The sequence below is a fragment of the Chiloscyllium punctatum genome, chromosome 9 (genome assembly GCF_047496795.1).
Source record: "Chiloscyllium punctatum isolate Juve2018m chromosome 9, sChiPun1.3, whole genome shotgun sequence".
Lineage (NCBI taxonomy): Eukaryota > Metazoa > Chordata > Chondrichthyes > Orectolobiformes > Hemiscylliidae > Chiloscyllium > Chiloscyllium punctatum.
This window is the reverse complement of record NC_092747.1, coordinates 48,845,723-48,864,259: the sequence shown is the minus strand read 5'-3', so window position 1 is coordinate 48,864,259 and position 18,537 is coordinate 48,845,723. Positions and strand designations below refer to the sequence as shown.

General features: G+C 42.1%; 1 protein-coding gene across 2 annotated transcripts in view; it reads right to left on the bottom strand.

The window, feature by feature from the left end:
- The window catches only part of c9h11orf65 (chromosome 9 C11orf65 homolog), a 75,089-nt gene that overhangs the window by 22,916 nt on the left and 33,636 nt on the right, over positions 1–18,537 (bottom strand). The window contains exons 3-5 of one of the 2 annotated variants that reach the window (XM_072577463.1): positions 11,331–11,425; positions 4,906–4,998; positions 735–788 (exon numbers count right to left, since the gene is read on the bottom strand). In XM_072577463.1, the coding sequence (XP_072433564.1) occupies positions 735–788; positions 4,906–4,998; positions 11,331–11,425 (242 nt within the window). The remainder of the gene's footprint in view (positions 1–734; positions 789–4,905; positions 4,999–11,330; positions 11,426–18,537) is intronic. The other variant, XM_072577462.1, reaches the window with a different exon arrangement.

Genomic DNA, 18,537 nt, shown 5'->3' with positions numbered 1-18,537 from the left:
TAGGTCTAAGGTCAGCAATATGGGGCAGACAATCTACCCATTCCCAAATAAAAAATCCGTTGTGTAACTCCAGGACAAACAGAATTCAGGAATAGTAATAGCATGGCCTTACTAGGCAAGATCATAATGTTGAGTGAAGGATTAATTGTACCTTTATTCTAGGATAGCTATAGGTTATTGCAAAACTGTAGTGTGTAGGGTTCCAGACAAAATGCCCTCTCTGAACATCATCTGTATATAAATAAAGTTTACCTAGATGAGTTTGAATCTCATCTTCTGCCATATATACTTGGAGACTGATGCACTGAGTGAGATAATTTCTTGATAGGCAGATGAATCTCTACCAAGGTGAAGATGCAGGTTAGTGTCATGGCCTAGCCTTGGCAATGGTTATTTTGGCAGTAATAGGCATGTGAACTTGCCATCTCCTAGAAAAGGAAATTTCCAGACTTTGGGAATTGAAAGGCACTGCAGAAGTGCCTTAAATGTTATCTTGCTAAACCAGCATTGTTCAACAGCATCTGGACATTGTCAGATAAGGTCTAATGAAAATGTCATGTAAATTTTATTGTCATATAACCTTTTATATTAAGATAATTCCAAGTCAACTATTTCTAAATAAATTAATTTTATGAACAAATGTGCATAACATCCAAATTATTTCAGCACCAAAAAACTGGAATAGTCAAAAGTGAAATGTTCCAATAGTGCAAAAGAAAATTAAGATCACTTACTCCTCCTAGTCTGAATCGGACATGAACTCCTGCAGCACTGTCCAGTAATCCTGCCTGTGAATATGTACCAGCAATAAATTTCAATTATGCAGTCTCAATTTTCTCTAATAATCATCTGTATATGTTTTAAATTTAACCATGTAGAGTCAGAATTTGCATGCAAATTATGACCATGTTTTATTTAGGATACAGAAAACTATTAAAAAACAAGTAAACTCTAATCACCCAAAACAGAGTGAGTATGAAATTTAAATTTACTACAGAATTTAGTGTCATTATTTATAATGGGATAATAGGCAATACTTGGATTCTGGGGTTTGGAGTCAGCATCTGAATTTCTGGGTGGTGGGGTACAAATGGAGATGATAACATTTTTTTGTGTGTGTGTGTGTTTGTGTGTGTGTGTGTGTGTGTGTGGTGGGGGGAGAGGAAGTGATAGTGGCCACAGTGTGTGTTCATTGCCAATTAAGTATGGCAGGCAGGCTGTATTACCAATCCCAGCTTCCCAAAGTAGACCTTAATTAACCTTGTTAAAAATCACACAACACCAGGTTATAGTCCAACAGGTTTAATTGGAAGCACACTAGCTTTCGGAGCGTTGCTCCTTCGTCAGCGACGCTCCGAAAGCTAGTGTGCTTCCAATTAAACCTGTTGAACTATAACCTGGTGTTGTGTGATTTTTAACTTTGTACACCCCAGTCCAACACCGGCATCTCCAAGTCTTAATTAACCTTTTAATTCTTGTTGATTGGCTTACCCATCCTGCCTCCCACTTGTTGGCAGATAACCCCAGTGGCTAAAACTATGCCTCTTGGTAAAATGGCCCAAGTGGCAGATATTGCCAGCAAACTGGCTGATGATATGAATGTGCTCCCATGCTCAAATCAATCCTGCCCGATATCTTCCCATTTGCCCACTCTCTCTGGCTGATATTGTCCACAGTATTTGCACACAGTAGTCTGGATGTGGTCTTACCAATGGCCTGTAGAAGTGAAGAATAATTTCCATACTTTTGTTACAATTCACCTCACAATAAACAATAACATTCTATTAGCTTTCCTAATTACTTGTTGTACCTGTATACTAGCATTTTGCACATCCTGCACTAGGACATCCAGATCCCTCTGTAATTTCTCACCATTTAGATAATATGCTAATAGAATGAAATCTTGCTTCCAGTAAGTTTTTTTCCACTCGTGAGATATGGTTGTCATTCGTTAGGCCAGCATTTAGTGCCCATTCTCTGTTGCCTTTGAGAATGTGGCAGTGAGCTTTCTTCTTGAACTCCTGCAGTCCATGCGATGTAGATAGACCCACAATAGCATTAGTGAGGGAATTTCAGGTTTTTGACCCCATGACACTGAATGAACAGTGACATATTTCCAAGTAAGATGGAGAGTGACTTGAAGTGGGATGTGTAGGTGTGATATTCCCATGTATCTGCTATTGTTGTCCTTCCAAATGATAGTGGTCATGGATTTGGAAAGTGCTTTCTAAGGAGCTTTGATGAATTTCTGCAGGGCATTTTGTAGTTAATACACATTGCTATTAATTGAACATTGGAGAGGTAGTTGAAGAGCTTGTAAGTATGAAGGTTTGGGTCAGAAGCTATCAGTCTTCGGGAAAGGAAGGTGCAGTCCTTTACTCTGCAGTATAAAACATTTCAAGCCTGAAGAAAGCCTGGTAATTTATTTTCTTCAATTGCTATAAACAATGACTTTTGACAATAATTTGGGGGCTTTATAAGTTGTGAGCCAATTACTCTATGCCACTTGAAGCAAGTGAATGTACCTGGAGAAGACAGATTGAGGCTCGGCAAGTCCTGACAGGCTGAAAGGATCATCTCAATGAATCCTGTGGACAGAGACCTTTCAACTGTCTTCCTAGTCTTTCCCTCTCTCCATAAAAATCAATGTTCTTTTTGTGTCTGTCTATATGTGGGTGGAGGGGGTGTTTTAAAAGAGGGGTTGGTGTTTTAACTGGTAAAGTATATGTTGATGGTTCATAATTGTTTACCTGTAGCTAGAATTCATTTATTTGTTATAGTTATTCTTGTTAAGTACAGAAAACTGGGTCTAAAACTCCATTAAATTAGGGAATTTTGCATACTTTTATAAAATCTTTAAATTTTGTGATAACTCCAGGAAGAGACGGCTTGATTTCCAATGTCCAACCCCATTGAGGTGTGGTAGTGTTTAATATGAAAAGATCTGTGATAATATCTGATAGTTTTAAGCACACATATGATGCAATTTTCACTAATTCTGATGGCTTAACAAGAACCATGTAGCACTTCTGTCTCTATTCCTGGTTCACATGTGATCACACAGCAGGGGAAGTTTCCAGTGCTGAAACCCACCAACAGCTGACAATGTACCAAGTTTGGATAAGCTAAAGAAGAGTCAAAGAGTGTGGTACTGGAAAAGCACAGCTTGTCAGGCAGCATCCGAGGAGCAGGAGAATCAACGTTTTGGGCATAAGGTCTACATCAGGCCATCACCATTCCTGACCGGCTGTGCTTTCCTAGCACCCCATTCTTTGATTCTGATCTCCAGCATCTGCAGTGCTCACTTTCTCCTAAGCTAAAAAAGAGTCCGCTAGGCATACAGGGAAGGTTTTCATCACGGTTGCAATCCCCTGCCCAATTCAACTGCCTTTAACATAAAATTTATCATGGTCATAAAGGTGGAATGAGTCCTTTTCAAATTTAAATATCACTCGTAAATATTTCCCATTATATTTCTTTTCTCATTCATGCATCATCATTTTTGTTGAGAATAGTTTAATTTGACAGCCATATTTGCTGGCTTTCCTCATGGTTGGTACACCTTGATGGTTCCAAGGCAGTTGGGGACCTTTATTGTTGTAGAAATGTTGTGTTTCTGCTTTCACTTATTATTGAATGGTTATATTCGTGTCCATAGAGTCATAGAGTCCAACAGCATGGAGACAGGCCCTTTGGCCCAAACTGGTCTGTGCTGACTAAAATGATGGCATAACAGGAACTATTTACCAGTATTGGACTTGCCATGCTGTGGGATATGGCTGTAAATGCTGGTTTAGCTGCCCAAGCTTCTATTAATTATAACAGACATTTTCCAAGTTTAATCTCATTAGTGATAATTGAAATATTGTAGATGAACACAAAGCCCATACAAGGTCTGCCATTCAATGCTCTGAGATGGACCCTTTGGTCAGTCCTGATTTTCTTACTTAAACTGAGTCTTTCCACCCCTCCATGGCAGGTTCTTCCCACTTCACTCTGCCATGCCCCAGACCGTACCCTTTGTCCTCTCTTGAAAGCATCTTCAGCTGCTAAATGCCCTCAACCCAATTCCACATCACATCCCATTGCTGCTGCATCCTTGCTGGTGTCAAACGTCCATGCAAGCTGCCATTCTCCTACTCCCCTCCCGTGCCACAGGGTTCAACAAGGAAAGCTGACCTCAAACACAAATGTACAAAGCCGGCTGTTGCATGCTGTTTTTAAATCAATGTGAATTAGGTGCCAAGAGCTTAGATTCATCGAGCTGTAAAGTTTTACAGCACAGAAAGAAGCTGCTTGCCTCCTTATGCCTGCGCAAGTCATCAAACCTCCATCTATTCTAATTCCATTTTTCCAGTACTTGGTCTATACCCTTGCATGCTATGGCATTTAACATGCTCATATAAATAGTTCCTAAATGTCTTGAGTGTTCCTGTCCCTACTACTCCTTTAGTCAGTGAGTTCCAGATATCTACAACCCATTGGGTGAAAAAGATATTCTTCAAATCTCCTCAAAACCTCCTGCTCCTTACCTTCAAACTGTGTTCCCTGGTTATTGACCACGCTACTAAGGGGAAATGTTTCTTCCTATCTACTCGGTCTATGCCCCTCAGAAGTTTGTATGCCTCAATCAGATCCCCCATTATTCTTCTGTGATCTAAGGAAAACAGTTCTTAGTGTACTGATGATTTTATTATGAGGGTGGGATGTTATTGCAAGGCATTTTTTTATAAAATGAGAATTCATGGCAAACAAGTATTTTACAAGTAGGAAATCATCACAGGATAGTGCGAACCAGCCATCGGGAAAGCAAAATTTCAACTCACAATTAATTAAATCACCCTGTTTGCCATGCTTCCTGGTCTTGCATGTCCTTAAAAATCCCCTGCCAATGGACTTTCTTACCTCAATTGGATTAATACATTTCATCATAAATCGAGGGTTTCCTTGTCCTTTGAAATTAATCATATTTTTGTAATGCTTAAACAGCTGTGTATCCTGCAAATAGCAAAACAAATTTTATAATTACCATTTATAATCTCGAAAAATAAATAAACATTCCGCAAAAAAGGATGAATGAATTAATTTAATTTGAAATGAGGAGGTGTGTGGGCAAATGTTGCATATTTAAGTTGCATTTTATAATTGAGGCACTTATGCAGTTGATGAATTTTAGTCATGGTAATTATGTTTTAAATGTGATCTTTAATTTCAACAGGGCATCTCCTGGATGCTCACTGTAACTGTTATAGAAGATATGCAGAAATCATGGGCAAGAGTTTGGTGGAATTTTACATTATCTTGAGTGGAATGGGTAATAGTGGCAAAAGTGGGCAAATATGGTGAAAATTAAGAGAAATCAGAAATTCAATGTTGAGAAAAATATTTTCTGATTTTCCACTTAATGTTTTAAACAGAGTTCAGAATCTCACTATTGAGAGGTGATTACCTTATTTACACAGATCTGCCGTTGGAAGAAGATGGTGGCTAAATGGTAATGTCATTGGACTGTTAATCCAGAACCCCAGGTTGGACAATTTCTCAGCGAGTAGGCTCTTCAATGAAAAGTTACAGGCCATCAGCCTGTCCGGGTAACATTGTTTTTTTAGAGCACAAGCTCTTCAGGGCTAAGTTATAGGCTGTCAGTTTGTGCGACTTGCATTGCTTTTTAGCGCAGACAGAAAGACAGCATCGCAATATTCAGAACACTGAACAATTAAAGGGCTGGGCATGGTGCAAATGGTACTGTACAACATCAATGTCATACCTATACAAGACAGAGCATATGCAGCTTATGCACACTCCATATACTCCAAACAAATGGCCAAGTTCGAAAGTCAAAGGGGTCACTTCTTAGTGGAATCAAGGAGGCCCACGGATAATCCTGGGTAGCCACTGGAGTTAGTCAAAGGTCTCATTTGATTCCAGTCCAGGAGGTCTGTCAGTCAAGCAAGCGCTGTTCTAGGAATCAGTGTCTTTGCAGTCCAGGGTTGAGTCACACTCAGTCCTGCAAGTCACCTCCTGTTCAGTTAGGTTTTGCTGGGGTCACTCAGCTCCTCAACTCATTACAGCCTTGACTCAAAGATGGACAAAAGAGCTGAATTACAGAGATGAGGTGAGTGTAGATGCCCTTGACGTCACGGCCATTATTGACTAAGTGTGGCATCAAGGACCCTAGTAAACCTAAAGTCAATGGGCATTGTAACAAATTCTTTCTGAGTTAGAGTCATGGTGAGCACAGAGGAAGATGGTTATGGTGTTGCAGGTCAGTTATTTCAATTCCAAGACACATTCCCAGGAGCTTCTCAGGGTCCAATGTCATAGGTGCAACCATCTTCAGCTGCTTCATCAATGCCATTTCCTCCATCATAAGTTCCAGAAGGCAGCTCACACTACTTCTCAGGGGCACCTAAAATAGGTAGTGAATGCTGGCTTAGACCCATAAATGATTTTTTAAAAACGTGTTGCCAGTCTAGAGATGACAGGTAGGTCTGTTTGATTACTGTGGAGACATAAGTATGGGGCTAGGCCATTCTCAGTCAGAATTATTCTTCCAGATCAGTCCGAAGAGGCATGGGGATTTGGATGTGAATAGTCATGGGCCCATCGATGGTGTCCTGGGGAAGCAGATAGCTCAAGTCTGGGACAGGGCTCATTAAACTTGGTTGATGATGGAATAATTAGAGTAAAAAGGAGAAATTCAAGATAAAGGTATGAGATTTCAGAGCACTGGAAGAGAGGGGAATCTGGGAGGGGAAATTTTCATAAGCTACCATCGCAATAGCCTCTACATGAGCACTGCACAGCAATTTGCAAAGTTATGTGTTCTGGGAGTAACACTGGTTATACAAATAGTGTTATGATGTTGCAGGTGTACTGTACCTTTAAGATAGTTGAAAGGCTGGCAAGGATTTAGCAAGCACACAGAGTATTGGAAAATTTAAAATGTAACTGTGGACTGAAACAACTGGCTAACAGCTGTGTTGCCAGAATACAAGAACAGTTTAAATGATGCCCCACATACAGAAGTCCAATCAAATTTGAAAAAATGTTTTGACAACACTGAACCAATGAAATAATCCAATGTTTTGGGGTATAAATATCAGACATTTTGAACAGTTAGCCACAGCAGCAAAGAGCAGCCAGCACCAACAAGTAGAGAGACTGCGTGCAGAAAGATCTTCTCTTAAAGGTACCTTTATCAATCAAAGACCTGTGAAGCAGAATCCCTAAGAAGAAAGGAAGACAGAGGAAAATCTACAGAGAAAACATCCACTGCACCCGGTGTGGTCTCCTCTACATCAGGGAGACAGGACGCTTTCTTGCGGATCGTTCCAGAGAACATCTCTGGGATACCCGCACCCACCAACCCCACCGCTCCGTGGCTGAACACTTCAACTCCCCCTCCCACTCCATCAAATACGTGCAGGCCCTGGGCCTCCTCCATCACCACATCCTTACCGCCAAAGCCTGGTGGGAGAATGCCTCATATTCCACCTTGGGACCCTGCAACCACATGGGACCAATGTGGATTTCAACAGTTTCCTCATTTCTCCCCCCCCCCCCCTCCCCCCCCAACATTATCCCAGTCCCAAGCCTCTAACTCTGTACCACCCTCTGGACCTGTCAATCACTCCCCCCTCTGACCTATCACCTTCTCCTCACCTTCATCCACCTATTGCTTTCTCAGCTACCCACTCCACCCTCTTCCCATTTATCTCTCAGCCCTGGCCCACAAACCTCAATCCTGATGAAGGGCTTATGCCCAAAACATCAATTCTTCTGCTCCTCAGATGCTGCCTGACCTGATGTGCTTTCCCAGCAACACATTCTTGACTCTGATCTCCAGCATCTGCAGTTCTCACTTTCTCCAATATCGGCAGAGCCTTGTAGTACAGCCCAGAGCTGCATCACTGAATTAAGACCATAAGACATAGGAGTGGAAGTAAGGCCATTTGGCCCATCGAGTCCACTCTGCCATTTAATCATGGCTGATGGGCATTTCAACTCCACTCACCCGCACTCTTCTTATAGCTCTTAATTACTTGTGAGATCAAGAATTTATCAATCTCTGCCTTGTCCTGGCCTCCACTATGCTCCATGATAATGAATTCCACAGGCCCACCACTCTCTGGCTAAAGAAATGTCTCTTCATTTCTATTCTAAATTGACCACTTCGAGTTCTAAAGCTGTGCTCACGGATCCTAATCTCCCCACCTAATGGAAACAACTTCCCAGCATCCATCCTTTCTAAGCCTTGCATTATCTTGTAAGTTTATATTAGATTTCCCCTCAACCCTCTAAACTCTAATGAATACAATCCCAGAATCCTCAGCCGTTCATCGTATATTAGGCTTATCATTCCAGGGATCATCCGTGTAAATCTCTGCTGGACACACTCCAGTGCCAGTCTGTCCTTCCAGAGGTGTGGGGGCCAAAATTAGACACGGTATTCTAAATGGAGCCTAACTAGAGCTTTATAAAGTCTCAGAAGCACATCGCTGCTTTTATATTGCAACCCTCTTGAGATAAATGACAACATTACGCGACTATAAAAATCCCACGCTCAGGTTTCAGCCCATCAAAATTTGTCGCCGGGTGAGCTACAATAGGGTATTCCTTTGGAGTTACTTTATTTAATTCTTGTAATCAATTGTCAATTGTGCGACCCATCTGGCTTCTTAACTGGCCACTTCGGTGAGATAGTCGTGGATACAGTGGTCCTTAGGACCCCGCGAAACACCAGCACCTTGATAAGTTCATCAACTGCCTTTCCGGCCTCAGGTTTGATTGTATACCGCTTGTGCGGTTATCCTTGGTGATGTGGATGTGCGGAGGGATCTTGGAGTCCATGTACATAGATCCCTGAAAGTTGCCACCCAGGTTGATAGTGCTGTTAAGAAGGCATTCGGTGTGTTAGGTTTTATTGGTATAGGGATTGAGTTCCAAAGCCATAATGTCATGCTGCAACTCTACAAAAAGCTAGTGCGGCCACACGTGAAATATTGTTCTAGTTGTGCCATTACAGGAAGGATGTGGAAGCATTGGAAAAGGTGCAGAGGAGATTTCCCAGGATGTACGTAGGTACAGATTCTTGAGTACAAATTCTTAGAAGAGAAAAGAAAAATAAAGAAATATAAAGTCCATCACAACAGGCCTTCAAAAGTACAAAATCATAGTAATACATTAGAAAAATAAATGTAAAAACTCAGAATAACAGTCCTTCCATGATAGTATAGTAAAAAAAAAGAAATTTAAAAAAAGAGAAATAAGTCCATTTCATGGTTCTCAGCTCGACAATCAAACCCACCCATTGGAATCCCAGGCTGGACCCCCGTGATGCTGAAGAAAAGCCGCATGGAGTCATAGACTGACGCCGAAGCTGCCACAGGCGTCTCAGGCCATTGCCAAAGAAAAGTCCCAGGCCACCACCGAGGCTGCTGAAAAGGAGCCCCAGGCCAGTCGTTGGAGTCTCGGGTCCAGGCCCAGACCCGGACCCGGACCTGGACCCACTGCTACTTCAGAGCTGTTGCTGAAGCAGCCAGGTTGAAAGAGCCAACAGGACGAAGCCACAAGGAATGACCAGATCCACACTGTTCTCTGCTGAAGCAGACAATTGGAGCCTTCTTCCTCACTTGAAGTTGTCAAACAAAGGTAAGGTGGATCTTGATGTTATCAAAAGAAATTTAAAAGAAAAGGATATGGCAGGCCTGATGACAGAAGCAGACAGGTCAGGACCCCGAACACCTCCTACCCTGCTACTGCTATCTTGATGCATAAATGTATAAATCATTATGCCACGTTATGCCCTTCATAACTGGAGCTGAAAAGGGATGGTCTGGATGCTAATAAAATGGAGGATCAAGAGCAGTTTTCCAGGGATGAAACAGAGGATCAGCATCAGGACCTTCACTAGGAAATCCAAAGCATGTGAAATTTCAAGTGCACAAAGCCACACAGAATCTAAATAAAACCTACTTCCAGGAGAAACAAGCTGGATTTAGATTTCTTTTCACTGTGTAGCTTTTTGTGGATATTGGGTATATGGCAAGCAGCCCCTGGTTAGTCCACAGTACATGTGGACCTGATTATTTTTGCATTCCTTGAACTTTTCAGTTGTTGAATAGATGTTTTCTTATCCATATGCTTAGAATCGATGGGTGATCTTTCAAGTATCTACACTTTATAGACCCAACACACCTAACAAAGGAGAACACAGCAGTGAGACAGGAAAGTAACACTGCATGCTGCTCAGGTTAATTCAAAGTTAAAAATCACACAACACCAGGTTATAGTCCAACAGGTTTAATTGGAAGCACTAGCTTTCGGAGAGCTGTTCCTTCATCAAGATTGTAAGTCACAGAATTTATAGCAAAAGTTTACAGTGTGATGTAACTGAAATTATATATTGAAACCTGGATTGTTTGTTAAGTCTCTCGTCTGTTAGAATGAACATGTTGGTTTTAGTTCTTTCATATGTAAATCACAGAACTTTTTTCATAGTTACATTCTCAAGTGAACTTTAACAATTGGTGTCATGTTGGCCCAGATAATGCATTGAAGGTGTGAGCTTCCCTGACTGTGCCACAATGGTCAGACTGATTCTAATCTAAAAAACAGATTTACAGAATCTTCATGCAGTTTTTGAGCAAAGTAAAATGTAATTCTGCAAGTACTGATTCACCCCACAAATTTGTGTGTGTGTGTGTGTGGTGGGGGGCGGGGGGGGGGGAGCGGTTTATGAGTGTCTGTGAGAAAGTGTGTTATGTGTGTGAGAATGAGTGTAAAGGGGTATAAGTCTGTGACAGGGTGTGTGTGTGTGTAAGTTTATGTGTGAGCGTGTGAGAGAGAGTGTGTGTGTGTGTATCAGGCAGTGGGATTACCTGTAGTGTGACATAAATCCAAGGTCCCAGTTGAGGCCATCATCATGGGTGCCAAACTTGGCTATCAGCCTCTGCTCGGGGAGAAAGTGAGGACTGCAGATGCTGGAGATCAGAGCTGAAAATGTGTTGCTGGAAAAGCGCAGCAAGTCAGGCAGCAGCCAAGGAGCAGGAGAATCGACATTTCGGGCATCAGCCCTTCTTCAGGAATGAGGAAAGTGTGTCCAGCAGGCTAAGATAAAAGGTAGGGAGGAGGGACTTGGGGGAGGGGCGTTGGGAATGCGATAGGTGGAGGGAGGTCAAGGTGAAGGTGATAGGCTGGAGTGAGGTGGGGGCGGAGAGGTCAGGAAGAAGATTGCAGGTTAGGAAGGCGGTGCTGAGTTCGAGGGATTTGACTGAGACAAGCTGGGGGGAGGGGAAAGCCTCTGCTAGGCCACATTTAGTTGTTACCTGTTCCGAAGTCCGCCTTGGAGGACAGTCACCCAAAGGTCTGAGGTCGAATGTCCTGGACCGCTGAAGTGTTCTCTGGGAGGGAACATCCCTATCTGTTGATTGTTGTGCAGTGTCCATTCATCAATCAACAACATCATTAATCAACAATCAACAAATAATCCAGGTCCTTTTCAATATATAATTTCAGTTACATCACACTGTAAACTTTATGCTATAAATTCTGTGTCTTCCAATCTTATAATCCACAACCACCTGATGAAGGAGCAGCCCTCTGAAAGCTAGTGCTTCCAATTAAACCTGTTGACTATAGCCTGGTGTTGTGTGATTTTTAACTTTGCACATCCCAGACTAACACCGGCATATCCAAATCAAGGTTAAATCTGTTTTTAAGGTTTCAGTCAGCGTATGATATGAGTGTTGTGCAGTGAAGTCTCTTATGATAGGCAGCAGGTTGAGAGAAATCCTGAGACATCTCCTTTTTACCTTTAACATTTCATAGTTCACATATACTGCTAAATTGCTTTCAAATGTTTGAGCATCCTGTAGCACAGTATTTAGCCTGAGAAGGGCAGCACTTTATGTACCTTTTCCTGGAAGACCAATGCTGTTCAAGAGACAGTCGACATATGAACTGCATAATGCACCTCTTAGCCTTGAAAAACAGTGTATTCCTGAAAAAGCTGATAAATAGAATGAAACCTTGCTTCCAGTTTTTTTTACTAATTCACTCATGAGATGCGGATATTGTTGGCTATGCCAGCCTTTGTCGCTCATTCCTAGTTGCCCATGAGAAGACAGTGATGAGCTGCATTATTGAATTGCTACAGTCCATGTGTTGTAGGTAGACTTATAATGCTATTAGGTAGACTCAATGTTATTAGGAAGGGAATTCCAGGATTTTACCCAACAATACTGAGGGAATGGTGATGTATTTCCAAGTCAGGATGGTAAGTGACTTGGAATGAAATTTTCAGATGGTGGTACTGTTATCCTTGTCCTTTGAGATGGTAGTGGTTTGGAAGGTGCTGTCGAAGGAACCTTGGTGAATATCTGCATACATCTAGCATGGGGGGTATAGCAGTGATAGAGTATTTGACTGCAGATCAAGAGATCCCCAGTTCAAATCTGGGTGCCCCTAAATTTGTGGGCAGCACGGTGGCACAGTGGTTAGCACTGCTGCCTCACAGTGCCAGAGACTGTGCCGGGTTCAATTCCTGCCTCAAGCGACTGACTGTGTGGAGTTTGCACATTCTCCCTGTGTCTGCGTGGGTTTCCTCCGGGTGCTCCAGTTTCCTCCCACAGTGCAGGTTAGGTGAATTGGCCATGCTAAATTGCCCGTATTAGGTGTAGGGGAATGGGTTTGGGTGGGTGCGCTCTGGCGGGTTGGTGTGGACTTGTTGGGCCAAAGGGCCTGTTTCCACACTGTAAGTAATCTAATCTAATCTTGCAGATTTTATACATTGCTATTATTGAGCATCTGTGGTGGATGAGTGGATAATTGCCAAACAAGCATGCTGTTTTGTTATTAATGATGTTTGAACTACTTGAGTGCTGTTGTAGCTGCACTCATTCAGGAAAATAGGAAGTATTCTATCACACTCCAAACTTGTATCTTGTTGATATTGAACAGGCTTTAGGTTATGTGGAATCTTCACTGATGCCATACTCTCACTCACAATGGGTATGTGTGGATGATGTGTGTAGGGCTGGCCCTAACAAAATCCTTACATATTGCTTTTAACTTCAGTGTTGTCCACACTAAAGTACAGCATCTTGGCTATAGTCATCAAAAGATACAGTTCAAGGATCCATGATGTCTGATGCTTATTAGAGATAAGCATTCTTGGGTGCCTCAAAAAGCTTGTGGACAGTGATTTGTCCAAATGTATGCTTACTCTCTACATCTTGGACTTCTTCAGGTTTTTGCATCACTGACAGGGGAGAGGTGGAGTGGCAAGGCACCTCTGCAGTGTCTGAGTGCTTCCTGGCATCACCATCTCTCACAGAGATAACAAATATAACAAATTCCCTTCACTTATTGTGAGGTTTTTGACCTCCCTGCCTGGCTAGGAGACATTTTTCTACAATGAAATGAAAGGAGAGTTGAGTGTGATGGAAGATCCATTTGTAGATATGTAGGGCCAGGAGAGGTGGTGAGGTGACCTCAATTCTTGAATAAGAAGCACAAGGGCAGAAAGGGTTAGTTTTTCCAGAGGATATAGTGGGTAAGAATCGAGTGGACATGTTGCCTGTAACACAGAGCATTAGCCCCCTAGCCTTTGTGAGAGCTGAAAGCAGTGACAGAGTTTGTGTGAGCAATAGCAAGAAGATGATGGTGATATTTAGCCTTCTGGAGTGCAGAAAGTCATGAACTTTCTTCCTGCACTACTGTCTGTTTCTTCTAACCCAGGACAACTGCACTGATCTGGGCTGCTATCTCAGTCCAGGTTGGCAGAGTGTGGCAGTGTGGTGTCCTTTCCACTGCCCTCTCCACCAACACCTCCAGGTTCACGTTGATGAGACAGAGTGCCAGCTTCCTGTTTGGGTCCACATCCTAAGCAATGACAGTTGAGCACCACACTGTTTTTCTCTCAAATCTGCTGCATTTCCCCAACACTTGTTTTTTTTAAAATTAAAATCAAGCCCCTTATTCAGTCTATCTAAAGAATTTTAAACGATGCAGCAAGTTTATTCAATGAGTAATTAAACTCACAGATGAGCAAAGGCCTAATTTGATCTCCAGTTTGTTTTACCTCAATGAGATAATGAAAGATTGTTATAATCAACCTCGGCACAAAAGGAAAATCATCACAGTTCCCTGTCCTGATCTGTATCCAATGACCCTTGCAAGAAAAATATTCTCTTGGCTGTAAAGTGAAGAAAGGATTGAGCTTGTCAAGATACACTACATAGGCAAAACATAGCCATTTGGGAAAGCATGTGAAGGTCATTGGTACTTATGTAACTACTGCAGAAAATTGTTCATGCCTTCAGGGAGTAGTGTGAGAAAATTATGAAGAAGTTCCTCCACTCCCACACGATGCTAACATATTTTAACAAACAGAGCAGTAGGGTCAACATAACATACAAAGCAAAACTTCCAAAAGCATTAATCATTGGACTGTAAGTTTCTGTGAATTGACACTAGATGTCAGCATATTGTCAATATAGCTCTTCAAAGTGCTACACTGTACCTTGTAGTTTCAAACAAAGCTTGCCATGCCTCAGTTAGTTGGGTTGTATGCAAATCCATTTTTACAAATTTCTATACCTGATCTACTGATGCTGTCTGTGTCAAACACAGCAAAACCTGGAGTGAGGTGGGCAATATCCAAGTTTGGGTTGATAAATGGCAATAAACATTGATGCCTGAAAGGTGCCAGGCAATAATTATTCCAACAAAAGAGAATCTCACCATCTCCCCTTGAGATTTAGGTCATGGGATCCAAGATGGCGGCGACCCAGCAAGTCTGAGTCTACAGTGCTCCTCCCAAGACTTGGGCAAAGTGGGTCACCCACCCCCACCACACTCACCAAATCATTTAAAATAGCTGTTTAATTTAATTAGTTGTTTAGTATTAAATTTAAACAGTGTAATCTTCAGTAAAAATGACTAAAGGGAAAGGAGCCCGCAGCTCTCAGCAAGCAGGAACCCCTCCCCGTCCCCCCTCCAGCTCAGAAGTGGCGTCCGCAGCCGCCCCGGGGGACTTACCTATGGTGGCGAGCCTCGTGGAAATCATCTCCAAACTGGATGCGAAGATCGACGCTTTTATTGAAGAATCCTGAAATCGATGGGACTCACTCTCGGCCGCGCTGCAAAAGCACGACCGAGACATTAAGGAAATCAAGCGCCGAGTCGGAGGGGCGGAGCTAAACGCCGCGACCTCCGAAACTACAGCACAATCGGCCATGGATCGGGTCCGGACTCTCGAACAGCGAGTCCAGACCTTAGAGCATCATATTGATGACTTCGATAATCGAGGTCGTCGAAAAAATATTTGTTTGCTGGGCCTTCCCGACGGGAAGAGGAAGGCCAACTTACAGCGTTTCTCGAGCAGTGGTTTCCACAGCTGTTAAATCTGGAGGCTGGATCAGGCCAGGTAAGGGTAGAATGGGTCTACCGGGTTGCAATACGCGGGCCCAGCTCGAATCAGTGCCCCCGCCCCAGTCCTGTTCCGGCTGCAGAGCTATAAGGAGAGGCAGATACTCCTAGAAGCCTCTAGAAATCTTGGAAAAGATTCCCAAACCATAATCTATAAAGGGTCCAAGATCATGTTATTCCAGGACTTTTCCCCAGCTCTGGTCCAAAAGAGGAAGGCATTCGATGAGGCGAAGAAGTGTTTAAGGGACTTAAATATTCAATACTCCTTACACTACCCAGTGACGCTACGCTTTAACCATGAAGGATCCGTGTATAACTTCGGATCACCGGAAAAGGCTAAGGAATTTTTGGACTCTCTTAGATAAATTGTAAGAGGTAATGGATGTTGGCTTGCCTTCCCCCCACTCCGGTTTATATCCCCCCCTTTTTATTTTACCTTACTGTTTAATATTATCTTGGGGGGGTGGGGAGAGGGATTTATTTATTTGTTCTCTATTTAACGATTTTCTCCCCCCCTTGGGTTTTTAAAATTATTCTATATATATATATATATATAAAAGCCGGGGGGTCTAGTTAATGTTGGTGGGGGGAGGTGGTTACCTTTATTTTACCTCTGTCTCGAGGAGTGGGGTTGTTTTCCTTTATTATTTTGCATTATTATATTTAATTATTATTTGTTGAGGTTGTAATTTTATAGTTATATATGTTTATACATGGTATTAACATTACTAAATATATCCATGAGTTGGTGTGGGTGGGGGGGGGGGGGGTGCTCACTGTTAACTCTAGCTTTATAGTATATTTGAATTCTCCTCATCCTATTGAGGAGCGCCTGGGTCAAGGGTGGGGCACTAGTTGGGAGAGGATACGATGGACCTTTGGAAAGGAAGTGACACCCCCTGGGAACAAGGGGGAAAATCTCCATTTAAATACGTTTTTTTAATTATTTAGAAATAGTTTTTATTATACTGTTGTGAATGTATTAGAGAGCCTTTATTTTTGTGAATTTTATATGCTGTATGCTCGGGATGTTCTGGGTAGGGTTTCCCCTCCCGAGGGGTCTCGGATTTGCCCGGACGATTATGGTTGATCAGTCGGTTAAGTGGTGCACCTGGAATATCAGGGGGAGTAATTTGCTAGTCAAAAGGAAGAAAATATTATCAAATCTCAAGGAAGAAAGAGTTGATATAGCTCTCCTACAGGAGACACACCTGTTGGATAAAGAACACTTGAAATTACGACAGGGTGGATTTGATCAGGCCTTTTTTTCTTCTTTTAGCTCAAAAAGTAGGGGAGTTGTTATTCTTATTCAGAAGAATTTCCCTTTCAAAATCCTAAATCAGATAAAAGACAAATCTGGACGATATATTCTGATTAAAGCCCTTATAAATGGAGAGGAATATGGGATTTTAAATTTGTACTGCCCCCCCCCCGGCACACCCCTTTAAATTTATAACGGAAGCCTTCTCAAAATTGATGGCTTTTGGTGCCCGTCATACAATTATAGGGGGAGACTTTAATTGTATTATGGATCCGGAAATAGATAGGATTCCCAAGAGTACTGCAGGAGTATCTCCTAGATCTAGACAATTAGTGGATCTGAACAAAGAATTAGGATTAGTAGATGTATGGAGATGTCTTTATCCACGGGACAGACATTTTCCTTTTTACTCCAATCCACATAAATGTCATACCAGAATTGATATGTTTTTTGCCCCCTCGATTTTTTTAAAATTCCATATCATCCTGTAAAATAGGTAGTACAGCAATTTCCGACCACACTGCTGTATATATGGAAATCAAGGCGAGGAACAATGGGACATCCCATCGGCATTGGCGTATGGACGCCTTCCTGATAAAAGATAGTAAATTTGTAAAGTACTTCTCTCAAGAATTTAAAACTTTTTTAGAAATTAATTTAGGTACAGCTAGCAATCCATCAATGATGTGGGAGACCATCAAAGCTTACGCACGAGGTTTGATAATCTCCTACTCGCTTAAAAGCAGCAGAAGGAACATACGCTGATAGACCTTCTATTATTAAATTGCAAAGGATTACGGCCCTTTACAGCTCTAAACACCACGCTTACCCAAACGGCTAAGAGGGAAATATTATTTGCAAAACAAAGGTTATACGAATTTGGCGACAAACCGGGTAGATACTTAGCATTTCTTGCAAAGAAAAAAAAGGCCCCTCAAACTATCACGTCTATCAAGGAAAGTACGGGTATTTTGACTCATGATCATAAAAAGATTAATGCAATCTTTAGAAAATTTTATTCTGATTTATATAAATTGCAGGATTGTGAAGACAGGACTAGGAGGATGCAATCATTTTTTAAAAATTTGACCTTTCCGGACCTAACTCCAGAACAGGTGTCAGTCTTAAATGCTCCCCTAGCAGTCCAAGAAATACTTGATGCAATCAGGCAACTTCAGAGCGATAAGGCACCGGGCCCAGATGGTTTTCAAGCTGAATTCTATAAAGAATTTACAGGAATATTGGCTGGTCCACTTATGGACATGTATAACTACACATACAGTCAGGGCTGTCTCCCGCCTTCGCTGAAAGAGGCAAATATCTCTCTTATCCTTAAAAAAGGAAAGGATCCAGAAGATTGTGCATCATACAGACCAAAATCCTTGCTAAATGTAGATTTTAAAATCCTTTCTAAAACGTTAGCATTGAGACTAGAAAGGGTATTGCCACATATCATAAAGGAGGATCAGACAGGGTTTCTTAAGGGCCGTAGGTCATCCAATAACATTAGAAGGGTTTTGAATATGATTCAAGCCTGCCATCAGGGAAAGATACCAGGAGTAGTAGTCTCATTAGACGCGGAAAAGGCATTCGACAGGGTTGAATGGTCATATTTGTTTTACACATTGGAAAGGTTTGGCGTTGGAAAGGGGTTTACCAAATGGGTCTCAACATTGTATAGTGATCCCAAAGCAGTTGTGGTTACCAATGGATTAGGTTCGGATAGCTTCAGTGTGGGTAGAGGCTGCCGTCAGGGATGTCCTCTCTTGCCATTGTTATTTACACGAATAATTGAACCACTAGCAGAAGGTATGCGGGCTGATCCTAATATAACGGTCCTG